This window comes from Bombus pascuorum, chromosome 4 (assembly GCF_905332965.1).
Source record: "Bombus pascuorum chromosome 4, iyBomPasc1.1, whole genome shotgun sequence".
Taxonomy (NCBI): Eukaryota; Metazoa; Arthropoda; class Insecta; order Hymenoptera; family Apidae; genus Bombus; species Bombus pascuorum.
The window spans coordinates 3,766,637-3,789,499 of record NC_083491.1 but is presented as its reverse complement, the minus strand read 5'-3'; the positions used below and the strand labels follow the sequence as shown (position 1 = coordinate 3,789,499).

Here is a 22,863-nt window from a genome sequence, read left to right as displayed (position 1 = left end):
GTTTGCTAATTAACAGCACAAACTATGGTTACCAAATTAAGCACGTAAATATTATTTAAATATTTATGCACGTAAGGAATACGCGTGATTATACTAATACCCTAATCACTAATACCATAATCGTTAATACCTTACCAGAAGATGTGACGATAGACAATAAATAAAAAAAAAAATTGCAAGAACCAGAATCGAGTAGGATGTAGCTTCCGCAGATAGAAACGAAGATTTTGAATTAGGCTTGTTATCGTATTATTTACTATCAGGATTTCGGTACGTTAAGCTTTCGTAATTTTCTTCTGAAGAGATCGAAGAGTCGAAGAGCAAACGGTGAAACGTAGTACCATAAGTTTCACGTTTTAAACGCAGTCATACGTAGTGAAATTATTAATGTTCGTTTCCTGTGAATAATTGGAATTATCTTCTGCGTCTGATACCAGAAATACAGGAATTCTCGAAGATAAAGAGACAATTATTTCCCAACTCGTTCGTTCCGAATTCTTCTTCGTCTTACCACTCCGTTCGAAGGTCGATACAACGCGACTGATAGAAAACAGACTTTGTCCTATTCCGCGTATAATTGTCAAAACTACCTGATCTACCCTGCCAAGTTTTACGCCAAGAAACACCATGACAAGATTTTATTTATTTAAACCATTGTTTATACCAACATCTAACGAGGAGCATTATCAACGTCGTATAATTAATTTCTCGATGTAACGAATCGGAATTAAACTCTGCAATTTGCGAGCTTTCTATCGGTGCATCTGCAGCTCAGAACGTATTTTATAGCGAGGACTTCAAGTTTTACAGGCCAAGCACCAGAAGACGGTACAGGCTGTTTAATCGAGTTTGAGCCTGCTGGCCAGTCACCTTCCAATTCCATTTACGAAGCAACGCGGCAAAGTCAATTCCCTTTAACAAAATCTTCCTACGAATGCAAGCAACGCGCAGTTTCTACGTTTCTTATCTGTCGACGAAAACAAGAAACGTTGCAGAACTTTTTATCTAAAAGCTAGGCTCTGAAATATGGCAACACCAATCCGGCGATCGTAGACGAATGCCGGTTACGTTTTCGTCATTTTTTGAACGAACAAGTTTAGAATAACAGGTTTCTTAGATAGAGGTCGACTCTCTGTTCTGTAACTCGCTGTATGGTAGGCATCGTATCAGTAGTCGAAGAATGAAGCTGAGTCGAAGTCCTTTCACATTGTTTGAAATATACACGAAGAGGGTGGATCGGGGAACTAGGCCAGGCTCGAGTTCCTTTCTCGGTGAATACGAAGGAAATTCGCAAGAAGGAAAATAGTATAGCTTCTTATGATTGTATCGTTCGTCGAGAGATGAGTTCTCGTTGGGCATCTTGAAGAGATCTCGGGAGAATAGAACCCTGCGGATCAATAAAATTTTCGGTGGAAATTTATAATTTTTGTTTCATCCGCAATTTTACGTAATTAAAATATACCTTATAGAAAATAATCCAACTTATAATCTTCTTTTTTCTTTCTTCCTTTTTGTTCTTTTTTTTTTTTTTTTTTTTTTTTTGGTGCTCCTTTATCGAATATTCCTAATTGTATACTTGGAATTATTTGCGTTTATCTTATGGCAATACTTTAACACAATGCGCGGATGTCGACGTGTTTTTCGATACATTTATTATAATTGCTAAAGTAAATGTTAATGTTGTATCGGTATAAAATCAACTGTTGATACTTGCATATAGGTGGATCCAAAGGATGTGTTCTTCTGAGGCTTCTGGGTAAACCAGAGTAACAACTTTTTGCAAGTTGGTTCTCGTGGCCTTTTATACCGTGTTCATGCGCTTTGGAATATCTTTTAATTTCCTGTTGGAATTTTTTCCTTATGTTATCTGTTATCTGTTCCTGTTTCTTACATATCACGGTGCATTTAATATACTTCTTGGAATAAACGATCGTAGTAGATTCTCTGTTTTCTTTACTTAAGAATATTTGACAGCCATGCTCCAGATTTGAATTCAATATGTCCATATGGGTTTGGCTATGGTCTTGTAGATTCGCAGTTTACTGTTTGTATTCAGTTTGGAGTTGCTGGTTATGAAACAGTTCATAATTTTCCTGTTAGTTTTTATTTGTTTCATTTTCTCTCGCGTGTGTGTTTTCCAGATTAGTTTGCTGTCCAAACGAAGACCAAAATATTTGAGGAAATTTGTTTGTTGGATCTCTGACTTACGAAAGTTGACCCTTTTTTCTTTTCTTTCTTCAACGTAAAAGTCACGTGTGAGCATTTCGTCGAGTTCATTGCAATTTCGTTATCATTCGTTCAGTCTTCTAATCTATGACCTAATTTCTAATTTCGTAATTTGATTTATAATTAAAAAATCTGTAAAAAATATGGTGTTCTTCCTTAAGCTTCTTTCGTTTCGAAAAATAAACCAGCGTCTGGCTGCTTTTGAGCGATGATATAAGTATACACCTGTTAATAGAATTTCCATATCTTGGAAATTAATGCTTGTAGATTTGTCAACTCTCCATAATTCTTATCGTAAATTTAAATTCTGTTGAAACCGATAACCCTGAACAGTCTTTCGCAACATCAAAAAAATGAAAAAGACAGTGAAGAAGAAAAACATACGGACTGATAAATTCTCACTCTCTCTCTTTCTCTTTCTCTTTCTCCCCCTCTCTCTTTTTCTCTCTCTGCCTCCATTTCTCTCTCATGTAGCACATTCTCATAATTGTTCTTGACCACCCACGCAATATGGGACGATCGTGCAGCCACACAAGGAAGCAGTTTCGCGATGAGTTGCACAATTAATAACATTGTTCAAGGTTTTGAGGGCAATGAAATCGAGCGCAATATCGGAAGAACGTACTTGGCCGGATTTATTGAACGCGTGCAGGCATGATAAAGTCTTTGACGCAGAAACTTTGTCAATAGCAGTGATAATAGCACCGTCGAAACTTCGTTTATCATGGTTGACTAATAAATTACAAATACAATGAATTGCTCTCCTTTTACTTAGAAACCAGAACATTAATTTATTTATTATTTATTTACTGTTTGTAAATATTTATCTACTAGATGGTTAAATCGTTCGATAGAAAATTACAGAACGATATAAATCAAAGAAGATGGAATTCGGTAAATTTTTTAATTAAATTAAATTAAATTTTTAATTAACGACTTATTTACAATATTTCAAGCGTAGAAAGGTTATATTCGCTTGCAACTATCAACGAAATTATTTGCTTTAAATGCAGCTTGATTATAAACGGGTTAAAGTTTATCATTATATTAATGAATTTATGCTAACAGCAAATCATTCGATGACGCTTTAATAGCCATAAATTGCCTGCTTTTTAATTTCTGCCTGATTTATTGTCCAATAATTACCTCTGTAACATTTCTTTATATTTTCCTTGCTCCAAAAGGAATATTTGAATTATCGATTCGCTTTTACTTCTGTGCTTTATTATTACGAATTTAAATGTCGAATTTATTGCAATATCATTTGACTACACGCGTTTTATCGTATTATTGCATTTCATTAATATTCATCCACTGTTTTATGCATTGTAAAATGTCTGAATATTGATTAACGATAACGTATATGCATTCTCTGCACGTTTACGCCTTTAAACTTTTCATAGATGCATAAAACTCCGCAGTCTAATAATAATTAGCTTACCTGATCATATTTTAACCACGGAAGAACGTGATACGGGAACTTTTTCGATAATCGATCGAACAAAACTATTTACTCGTAATTCGTATTATTAAGTTCATCCCTCGAGCATTTTCCAACGATATTGTTTAAAAATAGCAAATAAATAATTAGCACTACTATAATACACGTGCCTTGCTGGATACTTTGTTATTCGACGACTGGCCTTGTAGCTACCGAATGTGTTTCGCTTTTAAAGGAAATTGCAAAATGGCTTGGTATAAATCGTGAGTTTATTATCGTTCCAGCGAACCAATTGTTCCATGAAACTCGAATGCCCTCGAAACTTTGTACTATTTAATTTCACATCGATTCGTAATTTATTATCACGTGTTGTCCTCGTTATAACATTTCGCTTGTTTCTATCTCTTAACGTTGGCTTGGAATTTTACTTGAACGTAATCTTCAGGAACGTGAAACTTGAAAATTAAAGGACCGATAAATAACTGCGTTACATAAATTTGTTTATCCGTAGAAGATTTAAAAAACCGATGAAATATTACAGATAAATATTTATGACACCTACCTTAAAAAACACAATGTAGCTTCGATGTTTTTGTAGAGAAAGAGGTACCACCGAGTGTTCTTCTCACACTAATTGGCCTTTTATTTAATACCAATGAATCGTTGTTTCCGATAATTTTATCATGGATAAACGATAAATAACATGGCAGCAATTTGTATTTGTATATAAAAGGGAAACAAATGTGTTTGAAAACGTACGAATTATTTGCAGAATATTTTCCCGAATGTAACAAAATAAATAACTCGATTTCCTTTTTTAAAAAGTGGCCATTTAATTTACAATTACGATGAATAGTTTTATCTGGCGAATTCGTGAATTATCCTTTCGATTGCAGTGATTTCGCGCGGCACGAGCTTTCCTTGCTAAAATAATTACAACACGGTTCTTTGTTAGTCGCTTTCACCGTTTCGAGGGCATACACGAGACGAGGAAACGGCTCGAGACGATCTTGGCTCGCGTGCCATTGTCTTTTCCGCTAGTACTTTCGTGGATCGGTTATTTGTTCAAGCAACTCGTCTATCTGAACCGAAATGGAACGAGTTTCTTATCCGGCTCGTGAACAGAACGCATGTTAGACCGACAAAAGTTAATTCGTTTCGTTTGCTTTCGGTTACTTCTTCCCGTGTAATTTTAATATATTTTACGCTTCTGCTATTTACAACCTGTTTCGTTTACTCGTGGAGAGACGCGATCGCGAAGAAGCACGTCAACGGAAGTCGTAAATTCCCGTTACAATTAGACAATCAACGCCGTGAAATGATCGATCCCCTATTTCGGTTAGGATAATAGAGGTAGTTGAATCGAATATGACACTGATATAACAAATTATAAGTTACGGTTTATTCCAACAACTTTGTAACGAATATAGTTACACTTGTGCGTATGTATAAGTCAAGTAGGTGACTGATCTAAAGGTAGAAACCCGGTCAAAGGTGTTGACCGTTCGAAAGATGAAAAATCAGTGTCATTCGATGACGATGCTGTGGCGGAGGAAAGCTAAGGATAGGTGTGTCTCGCGCACGGAACCATCGGATTTGTTGATGACAATTTTGGCTAGAAAAGTGAGGGCAATAGACGTTGCTTCTGATTGGATAATAGACGGCTGGTGGACCAGGAAGGATCTTAGCCACCCTCTTCGCTAACGGAAGATACTGAACGTGAGAGAAACCAAATTTCCTGTATCTTCCCATAGTGGACAATAAAATATTCGTTGAAAGAATATTTGGTCGATCTGAAGGATCTTAAATAGAAAATGTCTGGGATTTATGGAGGGTACTTGAGTCTATCGAGGGTACGCGGTAAGGATGTGAAGACATCTGGTTGCCATCCTGCCCGCGACGTGTGGCCCGGTCTAGGCAGAGAGTCGGCCGACGTAACACAATCCTTGGAAATTAATCTCACAGAGAACAATGATTTCTATGTAAATATTCTACGAAGGTATTCATATTTGTCATAGAAAATTTTACCACTTTCTTATATCGCGTAAAACTTCATCAACGATTCAGACACGTTTTCTCGTAATTAGTCGGCTCGGCAGGAAAGAATTCGTCTTTGTTTCGCTGAGAAACTATTTGGCTTTTTCTTACCGTACAAACCGGTTCCACGTAAAATTCAGAGAATCAAAGTTCGTGTGGTTACGTTTAATTTCACATTTTCTAGGACCTCATAAAAGATATAACTTAGAAAAAACGAAGCTGGCACCCCGCTGGGGGTAGCCGTCCACATGCTATATTATTTTTTATTTATATTTTTTTTTTCTTCACCAACAAGATATAACACTTTACCAAATGTCCGCAAGGACAAATTGTAAAATAACCAAAATAAAATAAAAAAAAAAAAAAAAAAACATTTTCTAGGTTTTGGCTTTTATGAAATTTCAGAATGTCTTAGATTCGTTTCAAAGTAATTTCAGAGTAGGTAACAACGCTCGCTTAGGTAACAACGATGACAATTTAAAAATAATCCAATGTATTAGTTATGAGAGAGTTGGAAAATAATCGTAAATATTTATTCGTCAGACGTTTCTGCGAGTATTCGAATATCTCTTTGAATACTCTACACCTCGTGGCAATAAAGTAATATCTAAACTTTCACGAAGATACTTAGATGTACAGAACGGATTCGATGCGTTCTTTTTCGAACGAGAGTGGACCAGAATAAAAGACAAGTAACGCGCTTCACGAAGTCGGCTGAATCGAAAGTATCCTATTAAATGATAAGAAGAAAAATACGAGAAAGCAGTGGAACAAGGGGTGAATGGGGTGGAAGTCTTTGAAAAGCCAACCGGTCTTCTCCGGTTCGTCGTTTAAACCCAAAATCCAGCGACGTTGTAAAACACGCGATTATTCTGTCGTCGAACGGTCGACGTGGATAATGAATCAGACGGTGGCACCATTACGGCAAGGCCAATTAATCGAAACATATTACGTTCCTGTTTGGAGTGCGTCAGAAATATACGCGAACTCGTACGACCTGTTTCTCGATTGTTCACGGCCCGTGAATATGCGTTAGGCGACACGATACGTACATCCAATGATCGATTATTGAAATTACGTTAATTATATTCTATAAGTAGAAAATATTATGCAACTCTTCTAATTCATATCCTTTCGCTTGGAACATTGGTAGAAAATTTTCTTGTTTACCAGAGTTGGAGTAATTTGACAAATTCCAAAGCGATACCGTAAATCAATGAATTGTCAGATATATGAGAAACGATCGATATCTAAGTAAATTTGCAAAATTAATCGGAAAGCATAATCTATTGAAAGTCAGGTTTCAGAGGCTTATCGAGCCTCGTTTAGATAACAGCGATGAAAATTTCAAAATAATGGAATGGGTTAGTTATGGGAGAGGCGAAGGACAATCGCAAGTTACGATCGATGTTATACCAAACACTGATTGATAGAAATTTTTCTTGGTACAATCGGTTTCTTTCCTCTCGAAGGAGTTAAGCCTTCGAAGAAGCGGAGCACGGGTTTACAACATCGCGGATCGTTTCACAGCTCGTTTTACGATTTCCTCTTTCGTAACGTTCCGTCGTGACAAAAAAGGTTGCTTTAACGGGCGTGAAATAATTTATTGTCACGAATGGCAATCCACTTTCGCAGCCGACCGGAAATCGTCGATCCGTTCACGAGGGTAGTTGCTGAACTTCCGACCCTCCTTCTTTTCCAACCGACAAAATCGGAAAATGATTACACGTCGAAACTTTCCTACTCTCGATCACGAACTTTTAAATAAGGTAGCCGTGGATCTCGTAAATAGTTCCATTCCGGATGATAACGAACGATCGACGATCGACTTACCGTATTGTAATAATTATAATGATATTACGCGATTTAAAGGTTATTTAAACGTCTTTATATGTAGATATTACAAATACGATACTTGAGATACTATCGAGTACACGTTACCCTAATTAGAGTGGCTTGGGAAAATATTTGAACTGTTGTTAAAACACTTAATGAACTACCGTTATGCGTAATACGAAACATTTTGCAATTTTATCAGCTCTATAACGAGATACGACTATCATGATTTCACTTCATCCACAACCTACGCGACTACGCTTGAATCACGAGGAAAAATACACGGATATCGATAAAAAATAAAAATATAATCGCGATAGGAAATGAAGATAGTTTGAGACGATTTAAGAGAAACAATTTCTTTTTCTAATTTATGGGGTAGGATTTTTTAAATAATTGCTGTTAAAAAAGGAAAATAAAAAATAGTATTTATCGATAAGATTCGAGTACAAAACAAAGTTATATTAATACGTATTGTTTTATTATACGCTATGGAGGAAACATATGAATAAACAAATAAACTAATATGTCGGTTAATGGCATTAGATGTCTCGAGGGATTGTCACAAACTCCACGGTGATTAGTTTTATGCTAATTTTGCATACTGCACTACGATAACATATCGTTTATCTTGGATTGCAATGTGTATCCGGTCCCGACGTCACACGTTTCAGAATTCGTTGAATGAAATAACTATAGATAAGCAATAACTATCTGAAACACGGGAATACACTTTGAAATTAACTTGTCACCGCGTAATCGCTGACATTAAGGAGACAATTTACATGCTTGTATTATAATTATAACATATTATTTAGTCTCTGGCTGATAAGCCAGATAATAATTCATTACACTTGCAATTTTAAAGTGGAATTTTATCATGTCGTTATATATATAAATGGCGTTATTAAAATGTGCTTATGATTTTATTTTAACTAATGTTTTATTTACTCGATAAGAAATTGAGAATAGATTAAACTATTTTGCCTCTGCAAGACAAATATTCCTAGATAATTCGTCAAATATTCGTCGTTCGTTAATTTTTAAAAGGAACAAGTCTTACGCTCCAATAGAATAATTTATATCGCTATTTTTGTCTATTATCGTGTCTATTATCAGAAGAGATATTACGAATTCGAATATACGGAATTCTTCGTTGTTCAAAGCACGATATCGTTTATTTATTATTTTTCTATTTTGTCCATTTTACCAAATTGATTTTCTTCTATTAAAAGAAAACGTTCGATATTTTCGTCGCTATCGGAACCTCGCGATATTTTCCTTAATTTTCTTTTCTGTGCTTTCACCATTGAAACTAAAAATATTCTTTTCGCAACGAGAATAAATTATCGAAGAAACGTGGCAAATCCAAATTCGTGGAATTTCTCGTCGCTCAGAGAACGATATTTTAAATCCTCTCGCTTATCGCGCAATTTTGTCAGATTGGTTTCCTTCGATTAATAGAATCGTCGCGCTGCACATTTTTATCGATATCCGAACCTCTCGCCAAAACTTCTTTCAATCCTTTTTCTCGTCTTTTCCTCACCGAGAATAGAAATATGTTTTCATAAGCCGTTTCGAGGACTCCGATCAGCCACGTTAACTAACACGTAGACGAATTCGCGACACTCGATCAGCTCCGCGAACGACCATAAACGAAGGCGTAATTCATGCCCGCCTAAAGTGGTCTTTAAGCTGATCAACGATATGGTTGAGGACCACTAAAGTGGCCTTCACTTGCTGAAGGATAAGATCATCGATTTCTTGCGCTCTCTGCGTACTATTTCAGCCGATGAAAAGTTTAACGACGATCGCGATCTGTCCAACGGATATCGTTGTTTCTGTCTCTTTATTTACGCGAATTTACGCGAATTTACGCGATCACGATGCATTCATTGTAAACAGTTGCTGCGGATATATCCGACGTTTAACACTGTGGATAGTTGGAACAATTAGCACGCCTGGTTTTCCAAAATGCTTGTATATTATATATTTTTCGCATTTATTTAGAGCAGGTTTACACGTTACATGAAAATTGATGAGAATTCGAGTTTCTAAATGATATGAAATGAGATATTATGCAGGATATTCTTTAGAATACGTTCGTTGCACGATGTCGCTGAATTCTCGAGTCTCGGTACTCGATTTAATCAAACACAAATCAACATTCATCTAATCACATTATATTCACAGATAATAATTCAGTAATTCACAGATCAAGTGTCACGGTTTCAGAAAAGTCGTAGGATTGTCGACATCTGATTCGCGTACTCCGTTTCAATCGTCACTCTTTCCTTTCTTTTCTCAAACAGCCTGAAACACTTTTGTTTCACGTCACTCGATACGTAATCTTTCATTCGTCGCAAACTCGATTAAAAGTTTAATGTCGTCCTAAATATTTATCTCGCGGCTCTTTTCTTGTTTAAAAATCACAGGCAAAGATCGTTCTTACCAGACACGTAATTTCGAACCTATGGATCGCAACCTATTCTCCGAAAGATTTCTCGTCTCCCATAAATTCGATCGGAGGATCGAACATCCACAGGTGCTTCTATTTATCTCAATTTCTTCCTCGAAACGAACCTCTCTTCTTCGGAGTCAGAAAAACAATGCGTACATCTTCCTTCCAAGTAACTTGCAACATATCGATTGGAAACTACTCGATCCTGATTCCCCAGCAATTTCTCATCTTCCATGAGTTCGCTCTGTTTCTTCAATATCCCGGAATTAGATCTAAGCGTCCGATGCTTGTCAACTTACAGTTTCGTTGTTCGACGAACGCTTCTCTCGAGATTAAAAACGAAGACTAGAAACTTCTCCTTCGAACATCCTGCAACTGCTCCACTCCAAGCGTCACTCTTTCCTCGTCCTGTTTCCTTGGATTTTGTAACTTTGAGAAATTTCAATTGCACACGGTCTTGCTCGAATCGCAGTCTGATCCGTGGAAAAAGCTTCTCTTCGCGACGCTGTAAACACAAGGAGGCAAGGTTTTCCCAAACGTAGAGAAGCGGAGGCGCAAAAGTGGAAAATCAATGGACCTAACTTCCTTCTTTCCAATTCCTCGACGTTCCAATCTCTCTGCTCTACTTGAAGACAGATACGCGAAGGAACGCGATCGATTCGAGGAATCGTAAAATTCTTCGGGATCAGAGAGGCGTGTCGGTCGTCGGTGTTACACGTAGCCGTTCGCGTCCAACTTTAAGGCGGCTTCGTAAGAAGGCAATCCTTCGTCGGAAATTTCTTGTTCCGTGGCCTCGTTGCATTCCGTGGATCTCACGGTCGTGCTCAAGTTTAGTAACGTAGACATCATGGAAGGGATTATAATTCCTGGCGTCTCCGCACCTTCGGGCTTCTTGTCGATGAAGTTGGGCAGGCTTCTCGAGTCGAAGATCAGACTGTCGTAGGTCGGCGGTGGTCCAGGACCAGAGTTTGGCGTCACGGGGCACGAAAGGGCACCGTAAGTGCTTTCGTCCAAGTTTCCCTCGCCCGTCGATTGTCTATCGCAGCACTGAAAAAAACGAACATCGATATCGAGCAATTTTAGAGTTTAGTTTTATACCGGCGAACTTGGCGGACATCGAAACGAGATGAGCGTTATTTCGCGAGAAACAAGTCTGCGATTCGAACGAAATAGTCACGAGGCAGGATACTAATGAGCGTTTAAACGCTAGACGATTAATGTCCACGTGTCTAACAATGAACAATTAAAGCTTATATAATCGATACGCGAGTAATTATTTAATTCGTGCGAAATCTGGCCAATTGATGGTGGAATATTCATCACGCGTCAGGCAAATCTACTAACAGAACGTTTATCTAATTTTCATCGGTATAGATATACATATATGTACGTATTCTCGCGAATCAGCTAAATTGCAAAGATCGGCTTTAATATCGAATTAACGTAAAACGTTAATATCGAAGGTGAACATCGTGTTAATCGTATAAGACGAAACATTCTTAGAGATATCACGGTAGGAATTCCTCGAGGATGACCTATTTTACTCGCAGACAAAATTTTCATCGTTTCTTTTTTATTTTTTTAACTTTCAGCTTCTGTAATTTTCCTCGTGAATTAATCTAAAAATTGTCAGTCTTTCGACAGAGACGTAACACACAGTTTTCATTGGATAAGAGTGCGGACGAAAGCCGAGCCAACCGTGAAACGAAGATTCCTGATCGATAGGATCGTATTAGTTTAGCCAGGGTAACCGCAAACGATTTCACCGCAAATGATAGAGCATCGCGCGATTAGTCAGTTATACGGCATAATATAATCATCGCGTAATATGTTCGTATCGCGCTTAGCACAAGGCCGGATTAACCTGAAAAGGGTTGGTTTTCATCGAAAACGAGGCTACCGATTTTAGCTATAGCCTGTCGGGAAACACGGATAAGATATCCGTTTCTCAGAACGATCGAGTAGATCCGACCATCACCTAAATCCAACTCGATCTGATCGGGCCACGGAAACTTCGGTTCGCGTGTGCTATTTTAACTGAATCTTACATAACGTGCCGTTTAAGTGCACCACGTTCGTGAACCCGAATCATAATGAACACGGTGTATACCGTATTTTGCGTTGATAAATGCTTGAAATTACGACCGTCGTTTTCTCAAAGTGAGATCTTGCTATTGTTAACCCTTTCTGCTTGCCTTCGCGATATTTGCTCGATTCGAATTATTTCCAGCGGAGTGCACTAACCCTTCGTTGACCCGACTTATTTCTATTTGTCTATTTTTCCTCATTGTCGTTATTTTCAACGTCAGATGAGAAACAATCGATGAAGCTACGTTGTCAGATTTTTTACACAGGCCAATCGATCTTGCGTTAGCGAAATTAAGTCTCTGTTAAGTTATACCATTATATAAATGAAAATTTCACCGCGTGGAAAGAAAATTTTTATTTCACAAGAAAGCTATAGTCGTGGTTAACGCGAAATAAATAGTCTGTTCGTACAAAGACGTGTCAATTAAGCAATTTGACGTGCATCATGAGAAAGGTTACTCACAGCAGCGTGAGCTTCCGTGGTGAAGACCTCGAGGCTATGCACGTCTGGCTCTGTCCTCCAGTATTGCGGGTACTCTTGCGGTCGGTTCTTCCGGATGCTCTTGTGACAACAGTAGCACATCAGTAGGACGACCATAATCACGCCGCTGAGCATCGCCCTGCAAGAAAACAGAGCCCGTGCCGCGAGTTAGAATAACGCGAGCGTGTAGCCAAGAGAGAAAAGAGACCATCTAGCGTATATTTATCGCGCGTCAACCTCTTCTCTCATAGTTGTGCGACCGTTTTAAATCATCTTCAGCCACGGTTCATCTTATTATCGATTTTAGACGAGATTCGTAGACGTGCAGCCTCTCTTATAGGGTGAATTTTGTCGCGAATTAAACGACCGTACTCCTAAGGTTTTTATAATAGAAATTTTGGTTGCTTATGAATGGGAGAATTACGTATGATGGATTTAGAGGAAATCTAAATATGCAAAACACGCGTAGAATGCAGGAAATATAGCGGCGTATAGAAACGCGTATGTTAAAATACAAGGTAAATTTCTCGTGAATTAATTATCCTGAATTGTTCGTAATAGAATACTTGGTTACATATACGTGGAAAGACAAATTTAAATATGTATATAAAAATCTAGGAAATACATGTAATATTTAAAAAACACTGGTATAAGTTGAAGGTCAAAATAAAGTATTTACCGACAAGTATTTGTTTCAAAAGTTATGTAAATATCGATCTATTTTTAATGGCTTTTCATTTGTATATTTACAATAGAAATTCGCTACTGGCAACATCACCGTGATAAACGAAGAAATTAGTTTTCAAGTATCGTATGATAAACAGCTACAGTTAATCGAATGAGATATAAATTATGGGTTGACGTTCGTTTCGTCTTTATTCCCTAGCCAACCACGGTAAAACGTGTATTTCAATATTTTAGAACATTTCGTTTAAGTCGATCGCTCTGATATCGTTTATATAATATAATATATTCTTAAAAACCTGTTTCGTAGTGTGATCGAGCGACAAGTTCCTTTAAAAAGCTTTTAGTATCTCTTAAAATTCCACCCTTTCTCCCCTCAACATCATATCAAATAAAAAAGTACTAGAAATACTAAAAATAATCTATTTAAACGAATCACCCTCTATATTGTAGGCGACAGAAATGAAAAGAATCTTCGAAATCAACGTACAGGCACCAAAGAAGCTATTCCACCTAAGAACGTGAGTAAACAAAATCTGTCGCTGATTGATTTAACACAAACTCAGACAGCAAAATTTCAATGTGGCTAATATTCGCTAATGTTAAACTTGGAGATTGTTGTTGCGAGTGCGATAATCGCTTTCACTCATCCTCAAAGCGTCCTTAATGGCTTTAACGCTTTTTGAAAGTTAGAAACTTGAACGTAATGGCAGACGGTAAGCAACAGTCTCCGCCGTTGAGAGTCGTTTCACGCGGATAAAAGACGGCACAGCGATTTCACGGTTCGTCGAGACGATTTCTGCGACCACGAGCTTCACCATCGTGGCAAACCGGTGATTCGATGGCCGTTGTTTACGATACGCCGCGTATTAAATGATCACGGCTACTGTAATACAGTTGTTCCTGCAATTATTACGGTGACGGAGCCACTTCCTGTGCAAACCGTTCTCTTTATGAGTCACGAGCCAACTCGACTTATTTCTTCAATGCAAATTACGGAATCGCGATATTTTCAAAATTTCCGACGTCAGTTTTGATAGAATCTGTCGAATTTTACAGTCGTTCGAGGATTCGTGAATTATCTTTCCTTCTTTGCTACATCTTTAGTATATAAATAACGATTTTATTATAATAGTTTTGAACGATTTAGATTAAGTCGAACGTAGAATCTTTCTAAAGTTGTTTGAAAATTGATTGGAACGTTCTTCGTTTGTTCGAAATTGAAATTACGAAATTTATAAACTCGTCCAGAGATCCGACCGAGTATCTTCTCTTTGAATTTCCATCGAATTTTCTTTCCTTCTTCTTCGATGAGATTTTAGTGTTTCTACGATGACATGTTCGATATTGAATGAAAGTTTCGCGAAGTTTTTTAATACGAAGGCTCGCTATACTAAGTACGCTATGTCCTGTTTACTTGTTTTTCTTTTTTTTTTTTTTTTCAAAAAGTTACTTGCACGTTTGTAGCGTAAGAAGTTCAAGAATCGAGTTTGAGAAACACTGATCTAGTGGTTTACTCGGTAAATACGGTCTATAACATAGAAAGGAGGCTAAATCGTGCTTACCGGATGTTATCTTTTCTTTGCTCTGCAGGGAAGAGCCGTATGAAAGTTGCGTGGACTTTAATCAAGCAAAGAGACACCGTTGGTTGATTAATATTATAAATTGCAAGTGATTTAAAAATAATGAACCTATGGAAATTCGTCTCTGGCGTCCTTAATTATTCTTTATCAGATTCTCTGTTTAATCATGTTACGAAGATAATTTAAAATTTAAATAAAGCGTATTTACGTCGTTCCTTGTTACATAACACCGATCGATGAGTTAATGAAGCCGTTGAAAATACAAATAGCTGGAACAACTCATCCTGAAACGTATCGCTATTAATAGCACTCGAACATCATAAAAATGGTTCGATTAAAGGTCGCTCGATTTAGAAGTAGTTGAAATAAATTTTCTACAGTTATCTAAATAAATAAATAAATCGATTCCCGACAGAAATATTCAATGATAAATGTACCACCTTTCCTAGAAACGTTTCAGATAAATCCTTCGTAATTCCGTAGAAAAGTGCTTAATATAAATTCACAGAGATTTCGTAGAAAAATGTTCAAACTGGGCTCTCCGTAATTAATCTATTTCCATAGGATAAGATAAATATAAAATAAACTTTTTCAACTTTCTTTCTAATGGAAAATATTTAAAAGAAAATTTAGTATCGCGGAAAGATATTCGACGATGGGATTCCGCAAGAAAATATATCAAATAAATTCCATATCATCATAGCAGAGGAAAATATCTAAAGTAAATTTCTTTGTATAGACAAACATTGGCTGAATTCCCCGCGATGTTGTAAAATAAATACCTCACAGTTTTGAAACTAAATTCTTTGTAATATTAATGTAACGATATAGAAAAATATTCATCGATAAATCAATGATCAGATTCCATGGCCAAATATCTACGATCGATTTCCTGTTATGACTCTGTAGAAAAGAAATTTTAAATAAATTCTCTGCGTTTATTTCTCCATAGAAAAATTTGTCATTATTTCATCCAAGAAAATTCCAGGCAAATTCCCTGCCAAGGTACAATGGAACAAAATATTACCGCGGGATACCGTTCGACTAAATCGAAAACACGTGTAGAGTTTCCCCGTGTGACGATAGAAAGTCGTTGAAAGCTGTGGATTGCGGGATTGTGTATCGCCGATCGAATCGATCGACCGGTATCGAGTATCGTGCATCGAAAGCCGGTTACTCACCCGCCGAGAAGAATGTTAACATTCCCATGCAAATCGGTCTCGAAGTGACTCGTCTTACTAGCCGCTCCGCTTGCTGTCGTGGTGACATTGTATTCTGGTAAAATGGCATCCTCATACATGTTCGTGATATTACGCTTGTTCGAAGTAGCTTCCATAGCGGCGAGCATTGTCATCGTTCGCCGAAACGCGGTCCTGAAACGTTCCTTTTCTCATGCGGTTTGTCCACTTTTATGCCTGTTCTAAGAAACACTCTGCGTTTCGTGTTTTACAATTAAATTCTTACGTTTTATATAATCTGAGAAACCTGATAAAGCATCGATGCTCGATGTCTACAAATCTGTACGATCCGTGGATATTTATCGAAATTGACGAGCATGAGATTTATTTATGACAAGGATAGACCTTAGTGTTTATTTACAATAGGTTCTTGTCACTGTTATCATTTATTAATAGGACGATTGTAAAGCCAAGATACACGCACAATTGTGTATATATCCGTGATGCAAGAAATAAAGCAAGATAGAAAATGCGAAGATAGAAGTAGAAGAAAAGCAACGATAATAGCTACGTAATACGTGCGTAGCGTAAAATTGGATATAACGTAATCGAAAAAATTCACCAGCTAAAAACATAATTTAGCGTGTGCGTAAAGCTGGATATATAAAGATTTCTTAGAACAACGACTAGAAAGAGCCACGGAAAAAATCTATTTTATCCGTAAGCGTATTATTGGTTTGCTTTAATTTATTCCACTAATCCAATCGTCTTAACTGTTTTTAAAATTATAATAAAGGTAGATATAAAAGTTGTTTGAAATTTCCTAAAGGAAAAAGACAGAGAAGTCGCGCGTTAAGCTTTTCTTATGAATTCATTTTCGTTGTTGACACGTTGAGACACAACTGCTTTTTAAAACGATATTCGTACAAGAACCTTTTAAAAATGGTGTCGTGGTTTATCGATCATGCCCTTTGCGGAGATTCCAGCTAAAAGCCACCCCTTACCTTTTCACCGATGGACTCGAGTCGTAGGACATTTTGGAGCGTGTTGTTGTAGTCACGATATATTCGAGGTTGCTGATACCGTCGTGTCGTTTCGATGCCTCCCTGACGCATTTGCATCAAATTATTCGGCCTTCGATCTTCCTGGCTTTCCTCGATCAAAATGCTCGTTTTTGTCGCATACCGCAGACTCTACCTGCGCAATTTTAATTCGTCTTTTTTTAGCCTTTGATCCCCTGTCCTCGCCTTCCCTTCCAACCTGTTGGTCCGCGTTCCTCCGCGATAGTTGACCTCGTATGGTAGCACGAACAGGAACAAACTGTTTTCTTTTATAGTTTCATTTATATCGAAAGATATTTTTAAGAAAATCGGGATTGATGACACGTATTCTGCAATTTAAAATATTTAAAAAGATCCTAAGATCTGGAAGAACTTTTTTGCTATAAGAAGCTCGAAGCATAAGAGAAATTTTAGAACGTTAGATATATGTACGTGAAGTTACACTTTTAGCAAATATAGGATTCGTTTGTTTTGTCGATTAGAATCGCACTTTTCTTAATGGTAGAATCAGTTTCGATGTAGATGATAATACGTTACTTCGATATCTTGTATATCAACAAAGTTGGAACATTAGCGTGCTGTCGATCGAACAACAAGATAATTTCCCGAAGCCCGTGAATCAGCTGCGCTCCGCGGTTCGATTTTTTCACAAAGGAAAACGATAGAGTAGTTCGTTTGTTTCAGGACAATTTAAAGCTAAGGTGAGAGAAAAATGTAAAGAAAATTATAAAACGCGTAGACTTTTTACAGAATGGCCTGTCGTTGTGACTCGTAATTGAATATTTAAACAGTCTTGTATACTTTGGTGCGATTTTAAATGTGTAATAATCTTATTAACAGCTTTGACGTAAGAGACTTATTAACATAAAACTGATTTTAAAGAATACATTTCCTAAAAGAAAAATTCTAAAAACTATCGAGGAAACGAGTTTTATAATCGTGATATCTATCCTAATATTGCTAATAACAGCTATAAAAGTTAATCTCACCTTCGATTAAATTTTTTTCCGATTTTATTCCGACTCTGCTAATAAAAACGTATCGTCGAGGATTAGCTAAATGGAAGTTAATAACCTGTAATTGGTCAGGGAAAAAGTAATACGCGATCGTGACGAAAGAAATTAGTATCGAGGCGAGGTGAATGAAAAGCTTCGATTAAGATTAAATACAAAGAATTTCATATGGAAATTAAAATACGTCCTAGTTTTATAGACGTACATTCCCCCAATGGAAAACAAAGCGAATATCTTGAATACAAGCATGCGTAATTAACTCCTTGACACGGTATTAAAATAGCCAATGGTGTGTCGTGTATATCAAGATTTCGTGCGACTGTGAATTTTTCATTAGCTTCTCTCTCTCTTCTTTTTCAACAATTTTCATTCAGCGTATTTCAAACTTCTGTTTTTAGATATTAGAATTTTTTTAGACGACCACTTACTTATTTCGGTTGACCTTAATTGCTCGACAAATTTTTTATTTAAAAATATATTCTTCCATACTAATTTTCTATTTGTAGTTTTAACGGGAGAAAATGTGATAAGTACATTTTTGTAGATTTTCTGACTTTTGTGACATTCGGTGACTAAAAAGAGATGTATTTACCTAACTTAATGAATATTAATCTACCTAACTAATGTCATTAATGTCGTTTAAATGTTGAAAACGATGAGAGAAAGACACATACTTAATTGCAAAATCGAATGAAAAAGCAGCTTTGACGCGGAGAAGATTGATAACGTACCAAGGTTCAAAACTGTTCTCTTGCAAAGAACAGGAAATGCGTTATTATGTTTTTCATCTATAGCCTAGATTTCTTAGGTTAGAAAATTGCGTACTCGATAAAAGCTTCGTAGAACTGGAAAAAGTATAAAAGAGGTGTTTTATTTCCTTTTATTGCATAAAATGTCTGATGCACGCGATGCAAGATAAATATTCGAACGAACAAAGCTTCTTTATAGTTCTTGCGCCGTTTGTTTCGTCCTTCACCGGTGTACGATCGATTTATGCCAAGCCTACTCAATTGACGAAACTTTCAGCTTAGCGGACTATGAAACGATACCTGATGACCTTTCTTTTTTAGTGTCGTATAAAAAGATACAAAGTTTACGATGTAATATGAAATCTGTCACTAAAACTGGATTATCACGCTAACTATTCACCCGTTAATCAATGTTATTATTAAATTGAAGTATTCCGAAATATGCACAACATCGTCCAGTACTTCTTTCTCTCCGCAATGTTTCCTTTTTAACGTAACGTGCATGTACGACAATCAATCGGTTGCAGTCAAACCATCACGAATAATTATTATCATCATTATCGGTCTCTCATTATATCCGTCGTCAAGCATGCACCGTCATTTCGTATTCCGCCGTACTTATTTTTTATGTTTGAAGCCTGAGTCACACCGATACAACGTTTCAAATCTTCTAGCAACAGCTGTGCATTGGGATCGCACTTGGTCAAGGATAATTTAAAGATAGTCATTCATCGTTGAAATGACTTTACATAACTCATCAACCTACTCGGTAGATCGAAACCTACACCACCGCCCTCATATTTAATCTTACTACTTCGACGATAAAGATCGAGTTTCAAAGATATAATCAATGACACAAGCGTTACGACCCTTTTTATATTTCACAAAGTTTCTGCCCCTTTGTTTTCCTGCCTACGTTGTCCTATTTTTCCATTGATTACTTTACTTAAAACCGTAGGACGCAATGGCGTTAGGCTGGAAGGCTGGCGGTTTATCGTGAAAAATTTACGAAATTAATTTTTTAACAGACATAGGCTTAGACTATACCGAAGAAGAAGAAGAAGAACTTATGGCTACAGTGCAGATCTTTAAGCAATTTCATACTTTTATGAGTATAGCTAAAGGAAAATAGGGATTTGTTTCCTCCATGAAATATCTAAACGAATATTTTGCTTCGAATATTTCCTGTATTTTTATATATTATATGTAACTTTTTTCACTTTGAAATTTTCTATAATTACACGAACATCCGCAATATACTTATTAATCGCCTTGGCATACTTGTATCGGCTAGTAAAAGATTATGAAACTACTACATCATTAATACTAACTCGAACTTCTGGTTCTTAAAGATTATGCATAGATAGTTGTATATTCTATCCGCAAGTCTTTCTCCTATTTTTGGTTATTTTACTGCACCATAATGGTATTAAACTCACACTTTGTAACCTAAAATTTTCTCTCACTTCCACGTATATATACATCTAATCCCAACCATACTTTGAAACTTCCAAAATACCGGAACATTCCTTCTATTCCTTCTTTCTCTTTCTTTTTTTCTCTTTTTTTCTTCACAGGAAAGATCTAACGCTATCAAATTCAGTCGACGTAAATTACCAAACGTATTTTCCACGATGGAAACGCGGCATAAAGCGTGCACGACGTGTACGTACAAGCGTTCCCTTGGTTTCCTTCGGTACTGTCGCGTGCCACTTCGGTACTGTCGCGTGCCACTTCCGTTCTCCATCGAGCCCGGTGTCGTCGACGACGACGACGACGACGAAGGATCGCGAGATTAAAAAAATGAAAAAAAAATGGGGAAGAAATGGTTGGACGAGGAACCCGATCCGCTCCCGCGACCGTTTCGTTTCAAACTATTACGCTGGTCATATTATACGCGTTGCCTGGCTACCAGTCGAGGCGACGCCGCGACGTTCGCCGCCGGCGCACGCCGCGAAGCGTCGTGACGCCTCGCGTGGCAGGACGAACCTATCCACTGACGTAGAACTGGGACGTGGCGGGACAAACAGGGCCAAGGTGTCTACATTCCACCTTTCCATAACCCTTCGTAGTCCGCGATATTCTCAAATTTTCGTTCCAATTAGTTCCCTTTCGTTTCGTCGTGTCTCTAACTTTAGCAACTTGTGGAATATAAGTATCTTTCAAAAAAATTCTACGCCCTGTTTACCCCTCTATGATCCACATTTGTAAAAATCCTTTCTAATCCTAGGCTTACGCAATAAAAAGTGTATTCTATCGAAATATCACGCTTCTGGGAACAACAATTTGGGCTGCACGTTGTTGACCGAGTGTCATTATTTGTGAGTCACTTTTGCATTTTCTGCATGTATATTGTGTCATATTGTATCAAAATCTTGAAAGAGTAAGAGAGCGTACTCCACAGTCTGAATCGTCGCTATTCACATTGTTATACTTAACATCGATACATCTAACGATACTTGTGGTCCAACATTTTTTGAGATTTTCGGGAAAGTGGCGTGTCCAAAAGGAAGAGGATTCCAACGTTTCGCCCAGCATCGCAGTCGACTACATGAAGATATTGGCACCGATACCGGTGGCCACCAAGAACAACGTGAACAGCGTATATTATATTATATTTCACATTTTATATTACGCATATACCAAATGTATATGTCAACGTTCAACTTGCAATCAAAGTAAAATCGCATTGATACCGTACTTGATACGTTATCAGTTTGAAGATAATTCAATGTCAACACTTATCCGAACGTTATTGCGTCTATTACAGTTTGAGGCTTCCCGAGATTTCGCCATCCTTTCAGTTAGCTTCATCGGGATTCGCAAGACGCGCTATCAATCCTTCGTATTCAATCGTAGTGCCGTTAAGTACAACAACGTTGTTCAGCGTGATAACCCAAACTGTGATAGCGTCGATGGTTCTCTTATGATGCTCTTATGGTTCGATATCGTTATCAAGATAACGACCATTGGAAAATAATCCGTGATAATAAAAGGAAAAGAATTGCATGGCAACTAGACGTAGAGTCGCGGGTTATAGAATTGTTGAATCCTCTAACGTTATAAAACATAGTGTTTTGCTAATTCCTTAACATAATTTATCGAGTTATTGCAGTTGAATTTGCCAGCTGTTTAATATCATTGTTCATTCGTTGTTCAGTATTTTTAATTTAAACGATATCCTGGAAAAATCGAACTGTACCACAACGACGGAGGCTTTCGGTTTACCGCAGGTCCAAAAGCTTGCGAATTGTGGTTTCTCTCGCTACCAGTGAGTTTGCTATCGATTATTTGATATAGATCTCTGGACTTAACGCGATGGAATGCTTCTTTTGTTTATTTAGAACGTTTTATTAGTTTGGATACGGATCAACGGTTCTCACGTGATATCTGAACATGGGTATCATTATTGATGCCAGGAGTCATGTTAACAGCATTCTACTCTATGATAGGGAATATCAGCTCGGTCCGAGACCCGAGAAGTTCCCAACTGGCTTACACACGAACGTATGACACGATAGATGTATAGCGGTATCATGACAAATGTATAGTAGACATGTACAATATCACAGGAGTGGCCTGCAACTCGAATTAGTAATGCAAACAGCATATTCAGTACATAAGATAGTTACACGGTATCTGGCAAGCAGATCTGATAATTTTTTAGATTCCTAGAACTTTGTAACGTTTCTGTTAAATTAACGTTATTCTAACATTGTGAATTTTAAATCTCTGAATTCGATCGAACGTTAATTCTCCACCCTTGAAGTTACAACTGCTTTTTAAAATTCATATGAAATTACTTTACCATTTACGTTACTTTTTCTCAAAGCGTTGCTTGATATGATATCTGAAATAATCCTACCGACGTGATCAAACGTTCGCCAAAAATTCTAAGATCTTCGAATCCAATAAAAAAGAAATCAACGTTGGCAATATCGCTAAATTACTGTTTCTTTTCTCAAATCTTTTGTAAATAATATTCCATGCAATACAACTTGTATTATAATTACAGTTCCCATTAA

General features: G+C 37.1%; 2 protein-coding genes across 13 annotated transcripts in view; one reads left to right on the top strand and one right to left on the bottom strand.

The window, feature by feature from the left end:
* LOC132906141 (probable beta-hexosaminidase fdl) overlaps positions 1–22,863 on the top strand; it is a 39,621-nt gene that overhangs the window by 3,428 nt on the left and 13,330 nt on the right. For 3 of the 7 annotated variants that reach the window (XM_060958018.1, XM_060958017.1, XM_060958024.1), the window contains one exon: positions 13,708–13,775. The exons of the other annotated variants lie outside the window; for them this stretch is intronic. In XM_060958018.1, the coding sequence (XP_060814001.1) occupies positions 13,717–13,775 (59 nt within the window). In that variant the 5' untranslated portion in view covers positions 13,708–13,716. The remainder of the gene's footprint in view (positions 1–13,707; positions 13,776–22,863) is intronic. 7 annotated transcript variants of the gene reach the window in all.
* On the bottom strand, positions 8,000–20,942 carry LOC132906143 (uncharacterized). Of its 6 annotated transcripts, none has more exons than XM_060958029.1 (5): positions 20,552–20,942; positions 17,020–17,231; positions 16,019–16,210; positions 12,553–12,709; positions 8,000–11,048 (listed from the first exon to the last, which is right to left on the bottom strand). In XM_060958029.1, exons 2-5 carry the CDS (start codon positions 17,049–17,051, stop codon positions 10,713–10,715), a joined length of 717 nt encoding a protein of 238 aa, XP_060814012.1. In that variant the 5' UTR covers positions 17,052–17,231; positions 20,552–20,942; the 3' UTR covers positions 8,000–10,712. The 6 variants fall into 6 exon arrangements, with proteins under 6 accessions (XP_060814012.1, XP_060814010.1, XP_060814014.1 ...); XM_060958027.1 differs by having other exon boundaries at positions 17,020–17,212; positions 20,456–20,560; XM_060958031.1 differs by having other exon boundaries at positions 17,020–17,212; positions 20,512–20,560.

Bases quoted from the DNA above. Each gene is read 5' to 3' on its own strand.
- LOC132906143 (XM_060958029.1), bottom strand. From the start codon at position 17,051: ATGTCCTACGACTCGAGTCCATCGGTGAAAAG. The intron at 12,710-16,018 runs GTGAGTAACCGG...GTTTTCTTGCAG, and splicing joins GTTAACATTCTTCTCGGCGG to GGCGATGCTCAGCGGCGTGA. The intron at 11,049-12,552 runs GTGAGTAACCTT...CGTTTTTTTCAG, and splicing joins CCACGGAAGCTCACGCTGCT to TGCTGCGATAGACAATCGAC.